The sequence below is a fragment of the Misgurnus anguillicaudatus genome, chromosome 15 (genome assembly GCF_027580225.2).
Source record: "Misgurnus anguillicaudatus chromosome 15, ASM2758022v2, whole genome shotgun sequence".
NCBI classification, from domain to species: Eukaryota; Metazoa; Chordata; class Actinopteri; order Cypriniformes; family Cobitidae; genus Misgurnus; species Misgurnus anguillicaudatus.
In genome coordinates, this window is record NC_073351.2 from 7,753,143 (window position 1) to 7,774,670 (window position 21,528).

Below are 21,528 nucleotides of genomic sequence, written 5' to 3' on the forward strand. Positions count from 1 at the left end.
TTTAGAATATATTAGGCTTTATATAAGGTTTGTACTCTAAAAATACTTTATTTGTTACAAACAAGAGATAAAGAATTTACAAACGTTCTCATTTCACCATATCCACAGGTAAAGAGTCATTATATACAATAAATTCGTGGGGAAGCATTTAAAAAACATTTAAAAATATATGCATTTGTTTAAAAGCAAAGAATTTATTTACTTAGCTACAGATGAAGCAGCCCTTTGCGCCTTCTAACGTCTCATAATCGGTTATCATTTATGTCCAAGACACTCAATAATAATCTTTTAAATTTTAAACCTTTAAAAAGGCGTGTTTGTGCTGCTTCGCATCCATGATAACAAACCCGCGTTGTCATCCCGTTAATATGCGCAAATTATCAACGCGCTCTACTCTAGCAAAAGACACTCGCGTCGCGCATTGCGCCGGTTGTATAATAAAGTCCAAAGTCTCTCATGACTGAGGGGACGAATGCCCATGGAGTTTAGAATTTCTGTGCGGGCATGCATCAGCCAAAGGTGTGTGAGTCTTTTTTGGGTCCTGGTGAGTGCGTACCATGTCTTCAAAAGACGCAAGGCGGAGAAGTGCGCTCGAATGAGGCCACGGAGATGGGTAGGCACATGAAATTAAAATCCAAAATACACGTAATAACCTACGTGTGTCAAAAATAATTTCCTAAAATATTCATAAGTAATATATAGACGGGGTTGCCGGTTTACAAACATTACAGGGTGCGCGAGCATCCAGGAGGCAGAAAGCCCGATTGGTGAGCTGATCCGCTTCTGCAACAACCTTAATTATTGAAGCGTTCTTTAATGTTTGTATATAAATAAAACTTGATTTTAGTTGGAACTGTTTTTCTGTCTTTATTTTTGCAGTGTTACTGTGATACATGAATGAATTATAATGTTGGGCTAACGTAATAGTCGCATTTACTGGTATTTAACATCAGGCACCCAGCACTGACTCTGTTGGTACTATTATCCACGCAACAACTCCTTTGCATTTTGACTTACAGACACAGCTAGCCTACAACACAAGGCACGTCTCTTCTTTCTGCCTCTTGCAACCAGTTAATGACGTCGCCGAGCAACCCATCTATAAATTGTGCAAAACTTTTTACTTAAAAAAAAATCTCCCTCTCGCCAACAGGGGGTGCTGCAGCACCCGCAGCACCCCCACTTCCCTCGGCCATGAGCAGAGATGTGTGTGTTAATTGTTTAAAAAATATATTAATCTAACTTAAATATTTTTTGAATGATAGAGCCAAAGTTAAAAAGCATTAGGTTGTGCCCCGCTCTCCCCTATTTGTTTCTGGTTAATTTGAATTATAGCTAAATATATTATACAAGCAAATACAGGTCAATGCACATATATATATGCATAAACTGTTTTTGTGTAAATTTGTGGTAACTGTGGTTTAAGTAAAATCATGGTAAATTTAGTAAGGGATGCACATGGTCAACTTATCAATAGTCTGTGTTTGTTTACAGACGCCTTACTCCATTTTGTCCTGTTGTTTGAAAGAAGCACAAAGAAATGCCTCATGTCTAGAGAAACGTGTGACTGACAGACGCAAATTAACAAGGTTTTAGATGTCCGGTTTGCAATCGTGTCATTTATAAGAATAGTACAAAGCGCGTCAAATATGGGGGGGTTGCGCATGTGGCCGCCACCTCTTGTTGTTTGAAAGAAGCACAATAGTAAATAAGGATGCTTGCTGCAATAAGAATAACAACACGAATTCACAGCAGTGAATAAAACTGGATGAGCCATTGACTGTCCCTAGACTGTGGGGCGTGAGTTATGTATATGGATCGTCTCAGCTCTTTTACTTGTCAATAACGTGGGGATGTTGCAAGAAGGCACAACATGTTGTTTTAAATGCGAATGGACACAAAAAAAACTAGACACTTTAATGTTTTAAATTATGTATAAATCATAGCTGTATGTTCAAAATCTAACATTTTGAGTTTCCTTGCACTAATAAGAAAAACGCATGGGGTTGCCACTCGCGATAACGTCGACCCCTGAGTGTTAACTGTGGACCCAATTATAGCCCGGCTATCAGTAACCCAATTCTAGCCATAATAAACTTTATATGTGGTTACATATATAGGGCCCTATAAAATCCGTTTTATTTTTTCCCAAATTCTGTTTTATTTTTTCCCAAATTCCGTTTTCTCCGTTTTAATTTTTGCAAATTCCGTTTTATCCATTTTAATTTTTGGCAATTATATTTTTTACCCTTTACTTTTATTTTAGTCATAAAAAGAGTGTGCCTTTAATGTTAATGATAAAAATGTAAATGATTTGGGGGGAAAACTGGATAACAGGATTACTTAATGACTATAAAAGATGCATTTACACACGCACATACACACGCGCGCGCGCGCGCACACACACACACACACACAACTCAATTCAATGCATTGTTTTTTAGTGTTGTTGCAGGAGGCTACAACCAGGTGTCAAAGCAGTGGTGCCTTCAGAAGTGCCTTAAACACATCAATCCAGCAGAACGCGATCCATATTTTATACACAATCGCTTGAAATGCATATAACTTTACAAACATACGCAGGATAGTGATCTGACTTAGGACAGCATGAGCACGCAGCTCTTTGCACGTGCGAGCGAAAGAGAGAGACAGAGAGCGGCGCCATGATGCAGATGATTATATTTTAAATGCGAGGGATAGTTAGTTTGCCTCAGCTCACTTCAAATACATAAAACTGAACGAATACATGAGGATTTGTGTTCGCACTTCGGACAGATGCGTGAGCGCGTGCACGTGAGAGTGGATGAGAGAGTGCATGTATCTTTGCGCTCACCATGAACAGAGTGTTGACTAAACTTCCTAAATAACAGTTCTCCAGTCACATAAAAGTCATGTGAGACCTGCTCGGAACTAAGTGCTTAGCGTCGAATTTCTTAATTTTTTCGCTGACGAAAGCAGAGTCGTGGAGAGCCACTTCGCCATGGTTTCAGTGTTTTGGAGGGGGTCTGAAACGACGGGAGTGGGCGTGTCGCCCAGATTTACTTCCCCCGGTCTGCATTTCCCCCAGACACACGTTCGTCTCCCACACAAAAACATACTTTTATTCAAAATATGTAAAATTCCGCAAAATTCCGCGTTAATACTAGATTCCGTGTTAATTAGCCAATTCCGCGATTCCGTCCGCGATTCCGTGATCGCGGAAATTATATGGCCCTACATATAGTTTTTGCTCAAAATAGCCTGTGAGATGTCTGATATTCCATCATCTAAGTATAACGCCAACAGTGATTACAAGATTACACATTTTGCCCTGTTCTAGGCAGCCTAGACATCAGGGCTGTGTTTGGAGGGCTATTAAGACGTCCTATAAACACAAAATTCTAGTAGCAATACACGTCAGCACTTACTTTATTTAACAATGGTCAATAACATCAGGTCAAGAGCTGTTCATGCCATGATCTAGGCATGATCGATAATTTGCATGTGATTGTCATTGCGCATCTCGTCAGTGAAGCCGGTTTCTTGATTAGTAGTAAATCGCCATCAGCTGCTTTCAGATGGAGTGGCATTTACTACACAAAGCTTTAGTTCACTAACATGCAGGGCCATATTGCATAAATATCACAGGCGATACGTTCGCGATAATTAATGTGAAATTGCCCCGATTGTCAGTGAACTATGGCTTTGTGTAGTAAATGCCGCTCCATCTGAAAGCAGTTGATGCCGATTTATTAATCAAGGAACCGGCTTCACTGTTGAGATGCGCACTGACAATCACATGCAAATTATAGTGCATCCCTATCATGATCATTATTAACATTACCAATAATGGAGAAACATTCAGAAGTTTCAATAAGTCTGTTCTCTCTCCAGCACAATGGCAACCTCCTAAAACTAAAATTACACAATATTTAAAGAGGACCAATGGTCCGATTCACGATTTTACATTTCCTTTGGTGTGTAAGTGTGTATTAGGTCATGTTAACGATATGCAAAAGATACAAAACCCAAAGTGAACGATGACGATGAGTTATCATCTCCAATGTAAATCTCTTTTCTTGAATTACAACAAAAACATGGATTGTAGGCAACAGTTAACTTCCTGGGATTGGTAATGTAGACAAGACCGACATTATCATAATTCCTTCTGCTTCTGACTCTCAGCCTACAAGTTAACTCCTGTTAGCATTACATTGTGACCGAATCTTTCATACATGGTAAGGAGTGTCACATTTCCAGTTGACTTCAGAGGTATTCAGGCGAATCACAACATACAGATTACCGTACATATTCCCCATACATGGTATTTATTGTTAGGCCTCCATTGGTTAAGCGAACACCAGGACGGGGTTGAAAGAGAAAAGCGAAAAATGAGTCAGCAGAAACTCTGGCCTGAGTCCAGGCTGCACAAGAGATAGACCATTGTTTTAGACCAGACCAGCACTTACTCAACTCACTGTTTCTCAGAATGTGTATGACGCAGAGCAGGACAAAAACATCAGCTTTAACTTCATTTGTATTTACTGCTAGGCAGACCTAGGTACTCAATTTCTTTTTTGCCAGAGTTTAACATGATTTAGTACGTACGTTTACAGTAAGCCCGATGTAGATCTTTACTTCCAGTATAAGAGCATTACGTTTTGCGGTTTTAGCATATGCTATACGTTATAGGCAGACCAGCGACATAGGCCCAGCTAATAAGATTATAACAACCTAATAGCTCAGCCTCGTCCTGCCTCGTTCTTCCTCAGACCTCGCAGTGGGATTTCTCTTCCAATCAGTCTCCTTTTCTGTCTCTCATCCCTTTCTCTCCTGAACTCCACAGAGAACTAAAGACGTGTGACCTTCTCATAATCCATGAGGTAGTGAGTGAGGTGAGGTAATGGGGTTCAGATTAGGTTATATGGGGTACCATAGAGGGCTGTTGTAAGTGCAGTAAGTAGGGTCAAGTTATAATTATGTAAAAATAGTTTATTAAACTACTGTATACTTACACTCACCTAAAGGATTATTACAGTAGGAACACCATACTAATACTGTGTTTGACCTCCTTTCGCCTTCAGAACTGCCTTAATTCTACGTGGCATTGATTCAACAAGGTGCTGAAAGCATTCTTTAGAAATGTTGGCCCATATTGATAGGATAGCATCTTGCAGTTGATGGAGATTTTGTGGGATGCACATCCAGGGCACGAAGCTCCCATTTCACCACATCCCAAAGATGCTCTATTGGGTTGAGATCTGGTGACTGTTGGGGCCATTTTAGTACAGTGAACTCATTGTCATGTTCAAGAAACCAATTTGAAATGATTCAAGCTTTGTGACATGGTGCATTATCCTGCTGGAAGTAGTCATCAGAGGATGGGTACATGGTGGTCATAAAGGAATGGACATGGTCAGAAACAATGCTCAGGTAGGCCGTGACATTTAAACGATGCCCAATTGGCACTAACGGGCCTAAAGTGTGCCAAGAAAACAACACCCACACCATTACATCACCACCACCAGTCTGCACAGTGGTAACAAGGCATGATGGATCCATGTTCTCATTCTGTTTACGCCAAATTCTGACTCTACCATCTGAATGTCTCAACAGAAATCGAGACTCATCAGACCAGGCAACATTTTTCCAGTCTTCAACTGTCTAATTTTGGTGAGCTTGGGCAAATTGTATCCTCTGTATCATATTTGTAGTGGAGATGAGTGGTACCCGGTGGGGTCTTCTGCTGTTGTAACCCATCCGCCTCAAGGTTGTGCGTGTTGTGGCTTCACAAATGCTTTGCTGCATACCTCGGTTGTAACAAGTGCTTATTTCAGTCAAAGTTGCTCTTCTATCAGCTTGAATCATTCGGCCCATTCTCCTCTGACCTCTTGCATCAACAAGGCATTTTCGCGCACAGAACTGCCACATACTGGATTTTTTAACCTTTTCACACCATTCTTTGTAAACCCTAGAAATGGTTGTGCGTGAAAATCCCAGTAACTGAGCAGATTGTGAAATACTCGTCTGGCACCAACAACCATACCACGCTCAAAATTGCTTAAATCACATTTCTTTCCCATTCTGACATTAAGTTTGGAGTTCAGGAGATTGTCTTGACCAGGACCACACCCCTAAATGCATTGAAGCAACTGCCTTGTGATTGGTTGATTAGATAATTGCATTAATGAGAAATTGAACAGGTGTTCCTAATAATTCTTTAGGTGAGTGTTTATTGACTAATCGCTCCATATAAAGCAAACATTTGCATGGTAAGTAAGGTCATTGTAGGTACAAAAAAGCATCCTTGTGCATTCAATTAGGACATTTTTAGACATTACAGAACTGGTTTTGTGCTGGTCTAACTGGTATAAACCGGTCGACCACAGCACGATACTGTAGTAAAGCAGTTTCGTATCCATACATATCTTGGTTTTTCCAGCAGGAGTGAATTGTGGTTCAAAGTGATCAATTCTCTTTAAAAGGTTTTGAAAATGTCATACGTGTCCTCCGGCTGACTTGACACGGGCATCTCATTTTAAAGTTATGTCGGAGGAACTACGTGAGCGTTTGTAGGGGTCTGGAGTGTATTAGGGATACAGCTCTCCTGGTGTGTACAGTCTTTACAGGAGCAGAGGTGGAAAAGAGCGTCTTTGAAACGTTAAAGCCCCCGACAAAGTCCCTCTAGCTATGATCATTATTAGTAATATCCCTTCAAAAATGCAGTCTCTTTAACACCATCTGGATCCACTAATCATCCTAAGATCTTCTGCTTAGCCCCAGATTTGTCATTTCCTTTACACTGATCCATCCCATCCAGTTCCTCATATACGCTACATGTTATATACTGTATGATGACAGATGCTGTTCTGTGTTGCCTGTGCTATTTTGTCTCTACAAGTATCATGTTCATTCTGTTTTGATATCTTTAGGTCAGGGGTGTCAAACATACGGCCCACAAAAGTGTCCAATCCAGCCCACATGATGATTTGTAGAGTATTAATAAATATTAAATATATATTATTAAAATGCTGTCATATGGGACACGGCAGTCGCGACTGGTGAGTGTCTAGTTCATTTTCAATAGGAGACATACGGAAAGCAGCAAAACGCGGACAGTTTCACTGGTGAAACGTAGACGATTCGGACGCAGTGGCAAAAATCCTGCCGTTTCCACGGGCATGGCTTTTCGAGAAAAGTTCCACCTGCCTGGCGATTCAGCCACTTGCTGCGTACTGTGTATGAAACGGTAATGAATCAGTTTTTGCCTTAACAAGCCGTGATGGCAACACGCAACGAACAGCAGTGAGAAATGGTTTAGTTAGAAACGGTTTCTATTAATCTGGACTCACACACAAACGTCTAGAAATGAGAGTAGCACCTGCTTCCAAACTGGTGATGTTCATCCAGTGGTCAACGCAATTTAAGAAAGCATGATTTAAACCATAATGCCTGTTTAATGACTTCAGACTTTATTAGGTACTGTAATGCTTTACAAATCTAGCATTTTCTTTGCTAAATGACTGTTTTCATTATAAATATATCCCAAGGAAAAGTGAAAGATTAATGAATGATTTTGGCATTATTTGACAATACAGAGAGGATAAGGTATAAGCATAAGGTATTATTCAGTTAAAGTTCCATGCAAAGGAACTAAATTATATTTTTTTAAACCCAAAACCAGTGGGTTTTTCAGTTGTAAATTTGTGTGTATATTTTTATTGTTTAGTAGGGGTATGGTAATTGTCTAAGGATTTATGAAATGTGTTTTTCCAGTTTAATTTCTAGAGTAATAATCAGTACAAAAAATTCAGGGGCAAAGGCTTATTATGGGTATTGCTTGTAACTTCTGTACTGATCAGTTAAAGTTCATTGCACTTGAATTTTTAGTTTAGAGTAACTACATTTTATGTTTTATCAAAATTTTGTTTTATCTAAATTTTATTATTATCAGCACACAAAGGTTTAAAAAATAATGAGATGCTTATACCATCCAGCTCTTAACCTAAAATGAGCTTGACACCCCTGCCTTAGGTTAACATCCAGAACACTGAAGTTATCATGATCTTGTGTTGTTAATCTTGTGTGAGTTAACCTTTGGCACACTACATATGTAGCCCAGCTGTCACTGGGGCAGTACCCTTTAAAAAGGTCCTAAAATGTACCATTATATGTACACATTTGGTACCAACATGTACCTCTGAGATACTAATATGAACTCTGTAGGTACAAATGTATGCTTTTGAAAGAGTACACCGAAAGCCCTAAAGGTATTTGTACTAATGCCCTTAACTGGCCATGTCCCATGAGAGGGACACGCGAGTTTACTTCAATATTTTTCATGTAAATGTTAATCTATCACGACAAACTATATTGTTAGAAAGGTCTAAAAATTGTGTTTTTTTAAGTTTTCTAAATCATTTAACAGTAATAATAATGCAGTGACTGTAATTTATTAATTTGTTACAAGAGTATGCAGCAAACCAACACAAACCTCTTATTTTTTTAATAATTTTATGTATAAAATAATACTATATTGCATTATTTTTATTTATTACAATAAATTTAAACTGCCATAACAATTTTTCTTATTTAACATTTTCACCTCCAGACACTTTCATAAAAAGTGTCTTCTTTAAAGCAAGACCAAAATTAGGCTTCTGGACCAAAAAATGCTTATATTAAAAATATATATATACACATGAGTTTTTCAACCCCCACCTTAAAAAATGGCTGTGCCAAAAATTGCTGTGCCAATCTTAGTTCATTTAACTTATTAACGTACAAAAACTCTAAATAAAAAAAATTCAAGTGCAATGAACTTAAAATTATCAGTACAGAAGTCACAAGCAATACCCATAAGCCTTTGCACCTGAAAAGTTTTGATTATTTACCCTTTTTCAAAGAATAACAACTAATGGGATATATGTGTTACACTTTATAGTAGTATTGATGCTGTTTTGTTGTAAATGATAGTTGTTTGTGAAGTCACCGTTCAGGTGATCAGTGTTTACTTTGGTATACATGGAGTCTGTTCAACTCATTGTATTTCTCTCCACTATTATAAAGATCTGTTTCTGTGGCACATTAAGTTCATTTCCTTCATTGATTGTTGATTTAATTTACGTATGTATTTTGTGAGATTACAATTTTTTTTTTAGTGCATCCAATATAATAATACTAGTAATGTGTTATTTCATCTTGTTATAAATCATGTAAAATTGATTACATTCATTTATCACTAGAATGTCTCTATTAAGTATTGGGCTTCTATTATTATTGTTTTTCTTGCATGCATTTCTTTATATATTGTATGTATTATGTCCCATTCAAGTTTGAATCCCAAATCCCAAATGACAATGATATTTCTTTATTTAAATGTTTTATTATGGCTTGTTTTCTCACCCTCATTGAAAAATATCTATATACATTATACATTCATCTTTTAACAAAAAGAAAAAAGCAATTTACATTATAATACACATCACACATCAAGGGAAGCAAAAAAGTCACAATTGACCTTGTAAACATTTTCCAGAGTTTCATCATTAAAATAAAGTAAGTAGCTAAAAACGTTTTCCAAATATTTAAAGAAATGCATTCATAAGCTGTATTTATGTAGGAAAATAAAAATATTCATCACAAATAAGATAAGCTTGTGAGTTTTAAAATATTATAGAAGGAAAAATAGCACAATGCATTAAAAGATTACATTACAAATAGATCAAATCAATATGTAAACATTTTCAAACAAGATAAATACTTTGATGATAGAGAAATGTGTTCGAAACAAAACATTGTAATTTCAAAATGATGAATAAATGATATGACGTCTCTCCAATGGCATCAATATTACAATATAACTGCTTTAACGTCCACCCTAAATCAACATATTTTCCTGAAATGAAAGAAAATTACTATGTGCACGTGTAGCAAAGCAGTCTCTGAATATGTGTTGTAGGAGCTCATCTAATCGGTGTACAGGGCTCAGGAGGTTTAGGCCATTGAGAATTTAGTAGATCAACTTGACACCCCCTTTTGGTTCGATGTTAGACACACCCCAGGCCACCACATTACCACGTGTACCACAACCACTCCCATCCAACCGTGCCTGCTGGGAAATCTCCTTTGAATCCAAAACACGATCCCACATGTTCACTCCGGTCATCTTCCCTGTGAAGCCCTGGTCTGCATCAAAGGTGTCCTGGACACTGAGATGCCTGAAGTAACGTCCATACTCCTGCCCCAGAAGTATGCTTCCTTTGCTGCGTAGCTCATGATCCTCGGCCACTCCGGGAGAACTCGCTGCTTGTTGACCGTTGACCCACAGAGAGGCCAGGCCCTGCCATGAGCTCCAGACCGCACAGAGGTGCACCCACTGACCCTCCTGCACCGCTCTCGACGCTTCCACCAAATGGGTTTCGCCAGCCACGGTAAATAGGACACTCTGGCCATTGAGGACCAGCTGTAGTTCGTAAGGGTTGCCGGTCGTGCTGTAGGTGAAGAGGACGGTGTTGTTAAGAACCTGAGTCGGTTTGGCCCACAGGCAGATGGTAACCGCATTGGTCAGGAAGGGTCTTTTGGGTGTCACTTCAACATGAGATGTAGAGGAGCGCATCGGGAAGAGCAGACCAGTGTCACAGCCTGGAACAAAAAAAATAAGGAGAATGGAAAGACGTTATGAACAAAAACTTAAAGTGGTCATAGTGTGACTTTTTCTATGTTTAAGTGCTATTATTGGGTCTCAAGTGCTTCTATCAACTTAAAAATATGGTAAAGAACAACCCAGTAACTTTGTTTTGGCAAACCATTCTCTGCAAGCATGTGAAAAATTAGCTTGTTCAGATTGCGCCTGTTTTGAGTTTCAATTTCAACAAACCACCATCATTGCAATCAGTGTTTGCATTTCATCAGCTCATTTGCATTTTAAAGGACACACCCCAAAAACTGCACATTTTTGTTCGCACCTACACAGTGGCAATTTTAACATGCTATAATAAATTATCTGTGGGGTATTTTGAGCTAAAACTTCACATACGCACCCTGGGGACACCAAAGATTTATTTTACATCTTTAAAAAAATATCATAATATAACCCCTTTAATGGTGATGAAACTCCACCCATCACGTACAATTGTGGTGTAGTTCAGTGCTTTCCAATTCTGGTCCTTGAGGCCCCCCTCCCAGAAAGTCCCAGACGTCTCCTTACTTAAAACACCTGATTCAACTTATCACCCTCCTTCCAAAATGGTAAACATGTCTCGCTAACAAGCTGATGAGTTAAATCAGGTATGTCAAAAAAGGAGACATCTAAATCTCTCTGGGAGGGGGCCCTCGAGGACCAGGATAGGGAAACGCTGCTGTAGTTGACTACTAATTTTCTATAGATGATCTTCACACTGTCTTTCAAGGAGGCTTCTTTACTTTAGGATTCGTTTTTTTGTTAATCAAATGCTATACACAGAAATGCTAGAAGTGTAATGTATTAATGTCTTTAATACGGGCGGCAGTGGCTCAGTGGTTCAAGTAGGTCAGGGATGGGCAACTTCGGTCCTGGAGGGTCGGTGTCCTGCAGAGTTTAGCTCCAACCATAATTAAACACACCTGAAGCCAATTAAGGTCTTACTAGGCATACTAGAAACTTTTAGGCAGGTGTGCTGAGGCAAGTTGGTGCTAAACTCTGCAGGACAACCGCCCTCCAGGACCGAAGTTGCCCATCCCTGATGTAGGTTGTCTACAAACCGGAAGGTTGGTGGTTCAATCCCTATATAAATGCAATTAACCAATCTTTACAACTATTGAAAGGTCAGTCTCCGGTGATCTAAGTTTCTTTATTGTTGTGGTGGTTCTCAGAGTGATGTTCTGCACTACAAACATTTCGTCATTGTGGATCTCATCCAGTTTTTGTTCCCTCCCAAAACAAAGACAGAGATTGAAACTTTTTACCAAGGCTATTTGTTTCTGAATATGATGAGAATAAAACCAGTCAAATCCAAAAATGGTCTTGTCGAGTTGTATTTTATACACCCGATGCTTGTTAAACCACTAAGAGGATCTACAATCAAAGGGAAGCAAAACTACAGCAGACCGTTTGTAAAACAGTTGGAGATGATCGAAGGGGGTTTGGTTAATGCAACCGTCACGTTCCACTTATTCTGCGTGATTGCTTAGCTATGGCAGCCTACAACTCTCCTACCGTAGCTTACGACATTTTCATTTCATTTATCTTGGGTTTCCTGCTTGAGATGGCTGGAGGGGGGACTAACTCATTCTCTAAACAGTCTCATCTGGCTATGTTTTCCCCCCGGACTCTTTGGTGTGGTCGGTCTGCCTAGCTGTTAATGATTATACTTCCCTCTGTCTTTCATTTACTCTACCTCTGCAAAGCCTTTTGATACAGAAAGCATGGGCATTTAAAATGTAATCATTGTTTGCCAATGTTGAAAGGAGACCGTATCCGGCTTACTGACGAGGTAATAGGCTCTTTAAATGCGGACAACGGTTGGTTCCCATCTCAGGGAGGTCTGAACATTATCGAATTTGGGGGAAATGCACATCTTAACTTGGAATGAGAGTGGTATGTTCGGGGGTCATATAAGTTAACGTTCTTTGATGTATTTGTGTTAGTCCGCTAAGCTGGCTAATGGTTTGATGATAACATGTGGTTTGCGTAAATCACAGATTTACAGCTCAAATTTTATGCAGAATCATAACATTGGCGGTCTGTTTTAGTATAATTCAGATTGCGATAAAGGGATTAACTTTCGCAAAACAACACATTTGCAAAAGGTGTTGTAATTGAAACATTATGGTTTGTTTTGCTTGTAAACTATGACACAGCTCGACTTTTGTGTTTCTAGCATTCTCATAAAAAAGATGACCTGCCACAGAATAGCAGTTGGCCCAAGTGGTTTGACACAAAGCTAGCACCAATTCCCCTTCCAACTTCTTTCAAGCTTTACTCTTTACAAGTGCCAATAAACATGAGCTGCGTTAGTTTATGCAACATGAATATTCTCACCTGATGGGAGACCATTTGCAAGGTGTGACTGCATGTGCAGGGTCATCTGTTCCCGAAGGGCTTGTAGCTCACTATAGATGGTTGCCAGACCCTTCTCCAGCCTTTCTGCATCAGTCACCTCATGCGTGAGATGCCGGGCATGAAGACTCTTGCCTTGCGTGGATTTTTGGCAGACGTTCTCCAGCCGTTCTAGCTGGGCAGCCTGGTTCCCAGTAGATACAAGTAGCTGCTGCAGGACCTCGTCGCACTTCGCGTACTGGTCGTCAGAGACCTTGCGCAAACGATCCAGCTCGTTCTGCAGTCGCGCGTCAATTTGCGCTCCAGTCCGTCGTGCAGAGTTCTCAATCGCCACCGCGCACGAGCCGCCGTACTGCGCCACGAATTGCATCATCTCTTTTCTCAGAGACTGCAGCTCTACCTTGATGATGTCATCAGTATACTGCAGGAGCATGTTTTCTTTCATTTGGGAATTTTCCAGCATGGTGAAGAGTTTATCCCACTTGGTGAAGGCTGAGCCCTTGCAGGGATCTGGGGAAGGTGTGGGGGTCTCCTCTAAAAGTGAAACAGATGACGGAAGAGAAGAAATGACCAAGAAATAGGGTTGAGTTACATGACATAATTCGGGTACGTGCGTAACGTGACACCCGGCAGTGAATTTGGGGGGTCACCAGTCAAGAGTTATGAGTCTGAGGAGACTAAAACATAGATGGTAACTTTCTTTCATGAGGCCTTTTGAGTTTTCTAGGAAACTATAAAAGTTTATCTGTAACATTTGCTACACCTCAAAGTATTCTGAGGGGCTGATCACACCAAAAGCGTTTATGGCAGTTGTAGGCGCCTTTTTTGAATGATATTCTATGGGCAGGGAGCGTTTGCGCTCTGTTTATGCGCGCCGAGCGCCTTGAGGTTTTTGCCGCCAGTCGCAGCACGTGCTTTTAAAGGAACGCTGAGAGCGGAGAAGCGCCCGATGTCATTCATGTCTTTCCATAGTCCAATCAAATGAGGGGAGAGGCGGGCCTAACATTGTGGTGAGTGAAGTTTACAGTTGCTTTGAAGAACCGGATTCCACTCGCTCACTCTCTCCTGCGTGTTTATGCATCTCTCACCCTCAAACAAGGTCATTTGATTGTCAAGACAGCTGACTCGGTGGTTGCCTAGCAATATAAAAAGCCGCATCGCGCCTTGCGTTTCCAAGCGTTTAAAGCACTTTTGGTGTGATTAGCCCCTAAGTCATTTCAACTTACTATTATTTATCTTGACAAGAGATGAGTTGTTATAACTTACAAAATGAAGTTGACTTTTTTCAACTATATTTTATAAGTTGTAGCAACTCATCTCTAGTCAAGACACATAATAGTAAGTTCACATGAATTGTGCGTTGATTCAACAAAAAATGTAAGGCAGCAAAGATTTTTTACAATGCACTAGAAAAAATGCAGCATGAAATTAAAACAACTTGGTTTTGCATGTCAATTCAACCTATTATTGAGGTTTTGACCTGTGATAAGTTGACATGACTTATTAAAAACAAGTTGAAATTGTTTAACTTAATTTTTTAAGTTAAAGTAACATAAAAATATATGCTGATTTGACAGAAATGCTGCATTTTTTTAAATGACGCTTTGTTTTTCTGCAACATTACGTCATCAGCAAGAGGGTCCATCTGTTATAAAAATATTATAATTTATGTTTCGATTTCAATAAAGACATTTAATATCTTATTATGCATTATTTTTTCAGTTGCTTTTAACATTTTGGGGATTTTCGTAATAGAAAATACTTACATAATAACTTTAACTATTTTGAATAAATATTTAACTTAAAATCTATGTACACAAAACTTATTTAGTACATTTTAAGGTAATCTTAAAGGGATAGTTCACCCAAAAATAAAGACATTTTTAGAATTTTTAAGAATACTGTCATCATTTTCTCATCTTCTTTTAAACCCGAGTTTCATTTTTCTGATATTGATTGTAACCATTGACCACAGTAGGAAAGGCAATATTATGGAAGTAGTTTTATAAATGATGAAGAAGATATTTTGATAAATGATGGTAAGCACACACTACCCATTGAATCCCATCGTATTTGACTTTTAATGGTTATAATCAGCTGTGTGCTTACCATCATTTATCAAAATATCTTCTTTTGTGTTCTTCAAAAAAAAGAAAAAGAAATTCAAACAGGTTTACAACAACATGAGGATGAGAAATTACAGAATGAATGAAGATGACAGAATTTAGATTTTTGGGTGAACTATCCCTCTGTGCTATGTCGAGACAACATGAATATGAACTAAAATGTGCTTAAAATATATTTAGGTACCACTTGTAATAAACTTGAACCCATCTATGTATGAAGAATACATTTGATTAATACAGAGATAGTGTGTTAAAAGAACATTTTAGTTCATATTCATGGTGTCTCAAAATAACAAGAACATGTTAATAAGAATATACGGGTTTGTAACATAGAGTTAGTAAATGATGACAGAAATTTCATTTTTGGGTGAACTATCCCTTTAAGTACACAACACACACTAATGCAAACCTCCCCTCATTCATAAATCCAAATAGTCTTGATTCAGGTGAATCACTCTCTTCTTTTATGTCAATCCTTTCTTAAAGACACACACAGATGAATGATTTTAATCCTGCCCTGTCAGTACTTGTATATCTTAACTCGTAGACTGTAGCTGTAGGTTACTGTAAGTTACTCACCTTCTGTCTGTTTGTCCTCAGGTAACTCATTAATGTAATTGCTGTCATAGTGCACTTGGAAATTGTCTTCGTAACTTTCAGGTACCACTGCGGATAATAAACCCAGCAGACACGCAGCCTGGAGTAATGTCCACATTTTTCTTCCCTCGACGATTCTCTTGGTTAGATGCTGAGCAATCTGTTGGCTGCACTCCTGCTTGTTTAGTGAACTGCAGCTATGATTCAACTGAGCTGGATGGAGGGGCTCTGTGGTCTTTATAAACATAAAGAGAGAGAGAGAGAGAGAGAGAGAGAGAGAGAGAGAGAGAGAGAGAGAGCGTCAGTGAAGAGTTCTTCGTTGGAGGTAGTCATTGTGGTGTAGGCAAATAGTTCTGCCTCTCAAGGTTTTTGACTCTTCTTGTAGTGACAGGAGTGGCTTTTTGTTTACAACAGAGATTTAGAGATTTATTGTCCTTTTCATGTTTTGAAATTTCTCTTTCTTTAATGTGGGTAATATGTACCATATGACTTTAATTTCTTATAGTACACTTTAAGATTTTTCTATTTTTTAAAATCCTTTTTATTTATTTCAACGTCTGTATGATCCTGTATAAAACATGTCGTTTCTGAAACATTCTGTTAAACAAGTATAGACATAACCCTACCCCAATGCTAAACATTACATATCTCCATATTCAGTCACAGGATTCTCTAACCTTAAAGGATTAGTTAATTTTCCTAAAAACAAATCCCGATAATTTACTCACCACCATGTCATCCAAAATGTTGATGTCTTTCTTTGTTCAGTCGAGAAGAAATTATGTTTTTTGAGGAAAACATTCCAGAATTTTTCTCATTTTAATGGACTTTAATGGACCCCAATACTTAACAGTTTTAATGCAGTTTAAAATTGCAGTTTCAAAGGACTCTAAACGATCCCAAACGAGGCATAAGGGTCTTATCTAGCGAAACTATTGTCATTTTTGTCAAGAAAAATATAAAATATGCACTTTTAAACCACAACTTCACGTCTATCTCTGGTCCTGTGACGCGCCATCGCGATCTCACATAATTGCGTAATGCCGCGGAAAGGTCACGTGTTACATATATGAAACGTACATTTGCGGACCATTTTAAACAATAAACTGACACAAAGACATTAATTAGTATCATTCCACATACAAAATTGTCGGAACGCTCCTCTTTCTCCACACTTGTAAACACTGGGGCGTAGTTTCACATACGTCATCCGTGACCTCTTGACATGATGATGCATTGCGTGAGGTCGCGCTGGCGCATCACACTGCCGGAGGAAGACGAGAAGTTGTGGTTTAAAAGTGCATATTTTTTATTTTTCTTGCCAAAAAATGACAATCGTTTTGCTAGATAAGACACTTATGCCTTGTTTGGGATCGTTTAGAGTCCTTTGAAACTGCAATTTTAAACTGCATTAAAACTGTTAAGTGTTGGGTTCCATTTAAGTCCATTAAGGTGAGAAAATTCTGGAATTTCTTCCTCAAAAAATATAATTTCTTCTCGACTGAACAAAGAAACACATCAACATTTTGGATCACATGGTGGTGAGTAAATTATCTGGATTTTTTTAAAGAAAATGGACTAATCCTTTAAGTTGGGCATACATATGGTTTATTAATTTCTGAGTTGTACGACTTTTTCATTTTTGAATCGTGCTGAATTATAGCTTTCTCACGAAGCGTACAGGGGAACAGGAGGCGATAACAATTTTTTTAGCATAGTTTAAGCAGTGCTACACACTGATTTTTAGCTTGGGAAAACCCAGACAACTTCTGGCAAATTTAGATTTGCTCTGCAAGTAGTCTGGCAAAGAGGCCATTCATGCTCATTTCTAATCCGTCGAAATTGTGGCACCAATCAGAAACGTTGGGGTGGGCTTTACACGATGACGACAGGTGAAGCAGACTTTGTACATTACAAAGATGGATGCCGCTGTGGAACTTTTCCTTTTTGTTAAAACCGAGCAAAGAACAACACTTGAAGCCTTCATATCTAAAAATGTATTGAAAGGGGTGGTGTAGTCGATCACTGATCTGATCATCAGGAGAAGAGTATGCATGTAAACGCGTGAATCATTGTATTTTCTCAATCGGATGCAAAATACCTTGTGCACATGCGCAGAAAAATTGTGTTTGAGTTCACGTCTTAGATTTACCTCTTATTTATGTATCACATCATTCTTGTCACAGAAACATGCAACAGTAACTGTGCATTCAGACCGCCACCGGCGAGAGCGTCAATAAAAGCTCTGGCTGCCCTGACAACGACGCTAAAGAAAAGTTGTAGTGGACGCTCTGACGCTCGAATGCATTCTCTGAACTCCTCTCAGGCGGAGGTTTCCGCCTTCCGATTGGTTGCCGGTGAACATTTCCGCCTTCCGATTGGTTGCCGCCGAACCGCGTCATATCTCATTACCATAAAGTTGAGCTGATTTCAACTCTCCTCGACGCTCACGCTGTACATGACGCGCCGCGCCGCTGCTCGCTGCCGGCTCTCATTGAAAACGAATGACTTCCGGCCACTTTGACGCTCTCGCCGGTGGCGGTCTGAATGCACAGTAAGGCGATGGCAATGCTCATTCTTGAGGTAATGAATAGGGCCCTATAAAATCCGTTTTATTTTTTCCCAAATTCCGTTTTATTTTTTCCCAAATTCCGTTTTCTCCGTTTTAATTTTTGCAAATTCCGTTTTATCCGTTTTCATTTTTGGCAATTATATTTTTTACCCTTTACTTTTATTTTAGTCATAAAAAGAGTGTGCCTTTAATGTTAATGATTAAAATGTAAATGATTTGGGGGAAAAACTGGATAACAGGATTACTTAATGACTATAAAAGATGCATTTACACACGCACATACACACGCACACACACAACTCAATTCAATGCATTGTTTAGTGTTGTTGCAGGAGGCTACAACCAGGTGTCAAAGCAGTGGTGCCTTCAGAAGTGCCTTAAACACATCAATCCAGCGGAACACGGTCCATATTTTATACACAATCGCTTGAAATGCATATAACTTTACAAACATACACAAGATAGTGATCTGACTTAGGACAGCATGAGCACGCAGCTCTTTGCACGTGCGAGCGAAAGAGAGACAGAGAGCGGCGCCATGATGCAGATGATTATATTTTAAATGCGAGGGATAGTTAGTTTGCCTCAGCTAGCTTGAGATGCATAAAACTGAACAAATACATGAGGATTTGTGTTCGCACTTCGGACAGATGCGTGAGCGCGTGCACGTGAGAGGTACAGTGAGACAGACGTGGATGAGAGAGTGCATGTATCTTTGCGCTCATCGTGAACAGAGTGTTGACAAAACTTACAAAATAACAGTTCTCCGGTCACATAAAAGTCATGTGAGACATGCTCGGAACTAAGTGCTTAGCGTCGAATTTCTTATTTTTTTCGCTGACGAAAGCAGAGTCATGGAGAGCCGCTTCGCCATGGTTTCAGTGTTTTGGAGGGGGTCTGAAACGATGGGAGGGGGCGTGTCGCCCAGATTTACTTACCCCGGTGTGCATTTCCCCCAGACATACGTTCGTCTCCCACACAAAAACATAATTTTATTCAAAATATGCAAAATTCTGCATTAATGCTAGATTCCGTGTTAATTAGCCAATTCCGCGATTCCGTCCGCGATTCCGTGATCGCGGAAATTATAGGGCCCTAAATGAAGTCACACGCTGAACATTCTGCAGGGTTCATGTGTACTTTCATAACATAAAGCAATAAAATAGCGATTTGCCTTTCGAAAATGTGTTTTCTTTTTCTATACTTAAGAACTTAAGAACAAAAATCAGCTTTGAGTTTGTATATTTATCCAGAGATAAAGCGTGAATTCGATGAGAGATGTGGTGCGCTGTGTTGCTTTTTGGTGCAGTTCAGATTTGGGTTACTTTTAAACTGTTTCAGCGAGTTAAAGACTAAAGAATTTTTGTTCATTAGTTATTGGTATTTGGGCTGTGAATAGTCATTGGGATGCTTTTGGGCTAGTTTTGAATGTCTTTTGGGCTGGTTTTGATGCATGAATCTGGCAATGATTCAGATAATATAGAATGTAAACGAACATTTTAATCAGATTGCAATGTTTAGGGTACATGGAAGCTGTACTGGTGTAACCTGCAATCGAGTTAAAATAGTCGGATTGACAAAATTTGTGCATGTAAACATAGCCAATGCACATCTGTCCAAGGCAGCGTGTTTCTCCCAGTGAAGCATGTTTCTTTTTTTGAAACCGCCACACATCTTCAGTATTTGGGTCCCATGGGTTTATTTCACACGTACAGCGTGAGCAGTTGTAAGAAAAAAATGAGGAGGACGTAGAAAATCTTGATGAAAGTAGTTTATTGTGGTACCAGTTACAAAGCACGTCGTACTTTGGGTTCAGCGGAGTCAGATTGAACCCTGAGCAAAGTCAGTCTTAACACTTTATAGTTTCAAACCTGTTTTCCCACCCCTAATGCTAATGAAGTACCCCTTTAAACGTAAATTAAGACTAATACTACAAATGACCTCTATATCTCCCACTGTGCCCAAATCCGTCATTGTAGTATCCAACTGTGTGCTCAACCAAGTGGTCAGATAATGTTTAGATAGATGTCTTTTATTATCATGAACCCTCTTTGATCTGTGTTGGTTCAAGAAGTCTCACATTTGCTCCCATACTACTATTAAGAAAGTATTACTTCAGGTTATATTATTGTATTGCTTGAACTGAGATTACCATTTATGATTATCAAGCCTTTTGGAGGGATAAGCTTTATTCAACAGCTAAATTGAAGTGGAATCTTTGGCAAGGCTGACTATAAATTCTTACCGTCCCCCGTTTGATGCTCTTGGCAGAGAAGCATCACATCCACTCCATTCATAACGAGTACACCTCCCATTAATATTCGGGCAGGTGCCCAGTGGCGGCAATACCCTGGCTTAGGTTGTCCCCCATCTGGCCACTGGAGAATCTTACCCGTCATTGGGTCATCACCTCATGCACACTGGTTATCGCTCCATCCCATTAGGCAAGATTATCATAAGGTCTCTCCTAAAATTTGGCAATATGAAACAAGCATTTCTTGGGTTTGGGAGAGAAATATTCAAGAACCATCACAGCCAACGGGAACGTCCTAAGGTGATCATTGAAGTATCTGCAATCTGGCGTCTTAATAAAGAACACATACAGCATAATATAATACATTGACAAACAATGAGTAAGATATACACACTGTTTTGAAGGTTACATCCCAAAGTAAATCTGAATATGCAATAGCTAAGTCCCCATTACCCTATCTTTCTCATTAAGATCAATGACATTAACACATTGTCTAATACTGGCAATAGGATAGTATTTGTCAGGTCACATTCACATATACAAGGTGTAGTAACACAATTTCTCTCATCTGTGACTATTATCCTTGAGAAATGATTCTGAATATGAGTGATTTTAACTTTACAAGCATCAAAGTCCGTTTCTGGTGCTTCACACAATAGTTGTTTTTCCACCATGTCACACTCGCACATGAAACCAAATTGGGTTTTGTCACAACAGTCTGTGTTTATTCCCTGCCATTCTTCTGATGACAACTTTGCAGCAAATCTAGGAAGGTTCTTCCTTTCTTTTAAGAGCATGTTACTGTAATGTTCCAAGATTGTCCACCTTTAGAATTTTCTCAAACTCAAAATTTCCTTGCTCCTGGAAAATTGTTTAAAGCATAGCATACATTGTAGTCTCATTGTAGTGTCATGTGTAGTGAGTCTTCATAATATGGTTTTCCACCTTGGTAGGAAGACTG

General features: G+C 39.1%; 2 protein-coding genes across 4 annotated transcripts in view; one reads left to right on the forward strand and one right to left on the reverse strand.

The window, feature by feature from the left end:
• The window catches only part of veph1 (ventricular zone expressed PH domain-containing 1), a 158,799-nt gene that overhangs the window by 33,881 nt on the left and 103,390 nt on the right, over positions 1-21,528 (forward strand). The window lies entirely within an intron of this gene.
• On the reverse strand, positions 9,334-15,966 carry ptx3a (pentraxin 3, long a). Its single transcript, XM_055173542.2, has 3 exons — positions 15,724-15,966; positions 13,001-13,552; positions 9,334-10,623 (listed from the first exon to the last, which is right to left on the reverse strand). The coding sequence occupies exons 1-3, from the start codon at positions 15,857-15,859 to the stop codon at positions 9,992-9,994; spliced, it is 1,320 nt and encodes a 439-aa protein (XP_055029517.2). The 5' UTR covers positions 15,860-15,966; the 3' UTR covers positions 9,334-9,991.

Excerpts from the sequence above, each read along its gene's own strand:
- ptx3a (XM_055173542.2), bottom strand. The coding sequence starts at position 15,859 with ATGTGGACATTACTCCAGGCTGCGTGTCTGCTGGGTTTATTATCCGCA. Across the intron at positions 13,553-15,723 it reads TGAGGACAAACAGACAGAAG|AGGAGACCCCCACACCTTCC; the intron begins GTGAGTAACTTA and ends TTTCACTTTTAG. Across the intron at positions 10,624-13,000 it reads TGCAAATGGTCTCCCATCAG|GCTGTGACACTGGTCTGCTC; the intron begins GTGAGAATATTC and ends TTTTTGTTCCAG.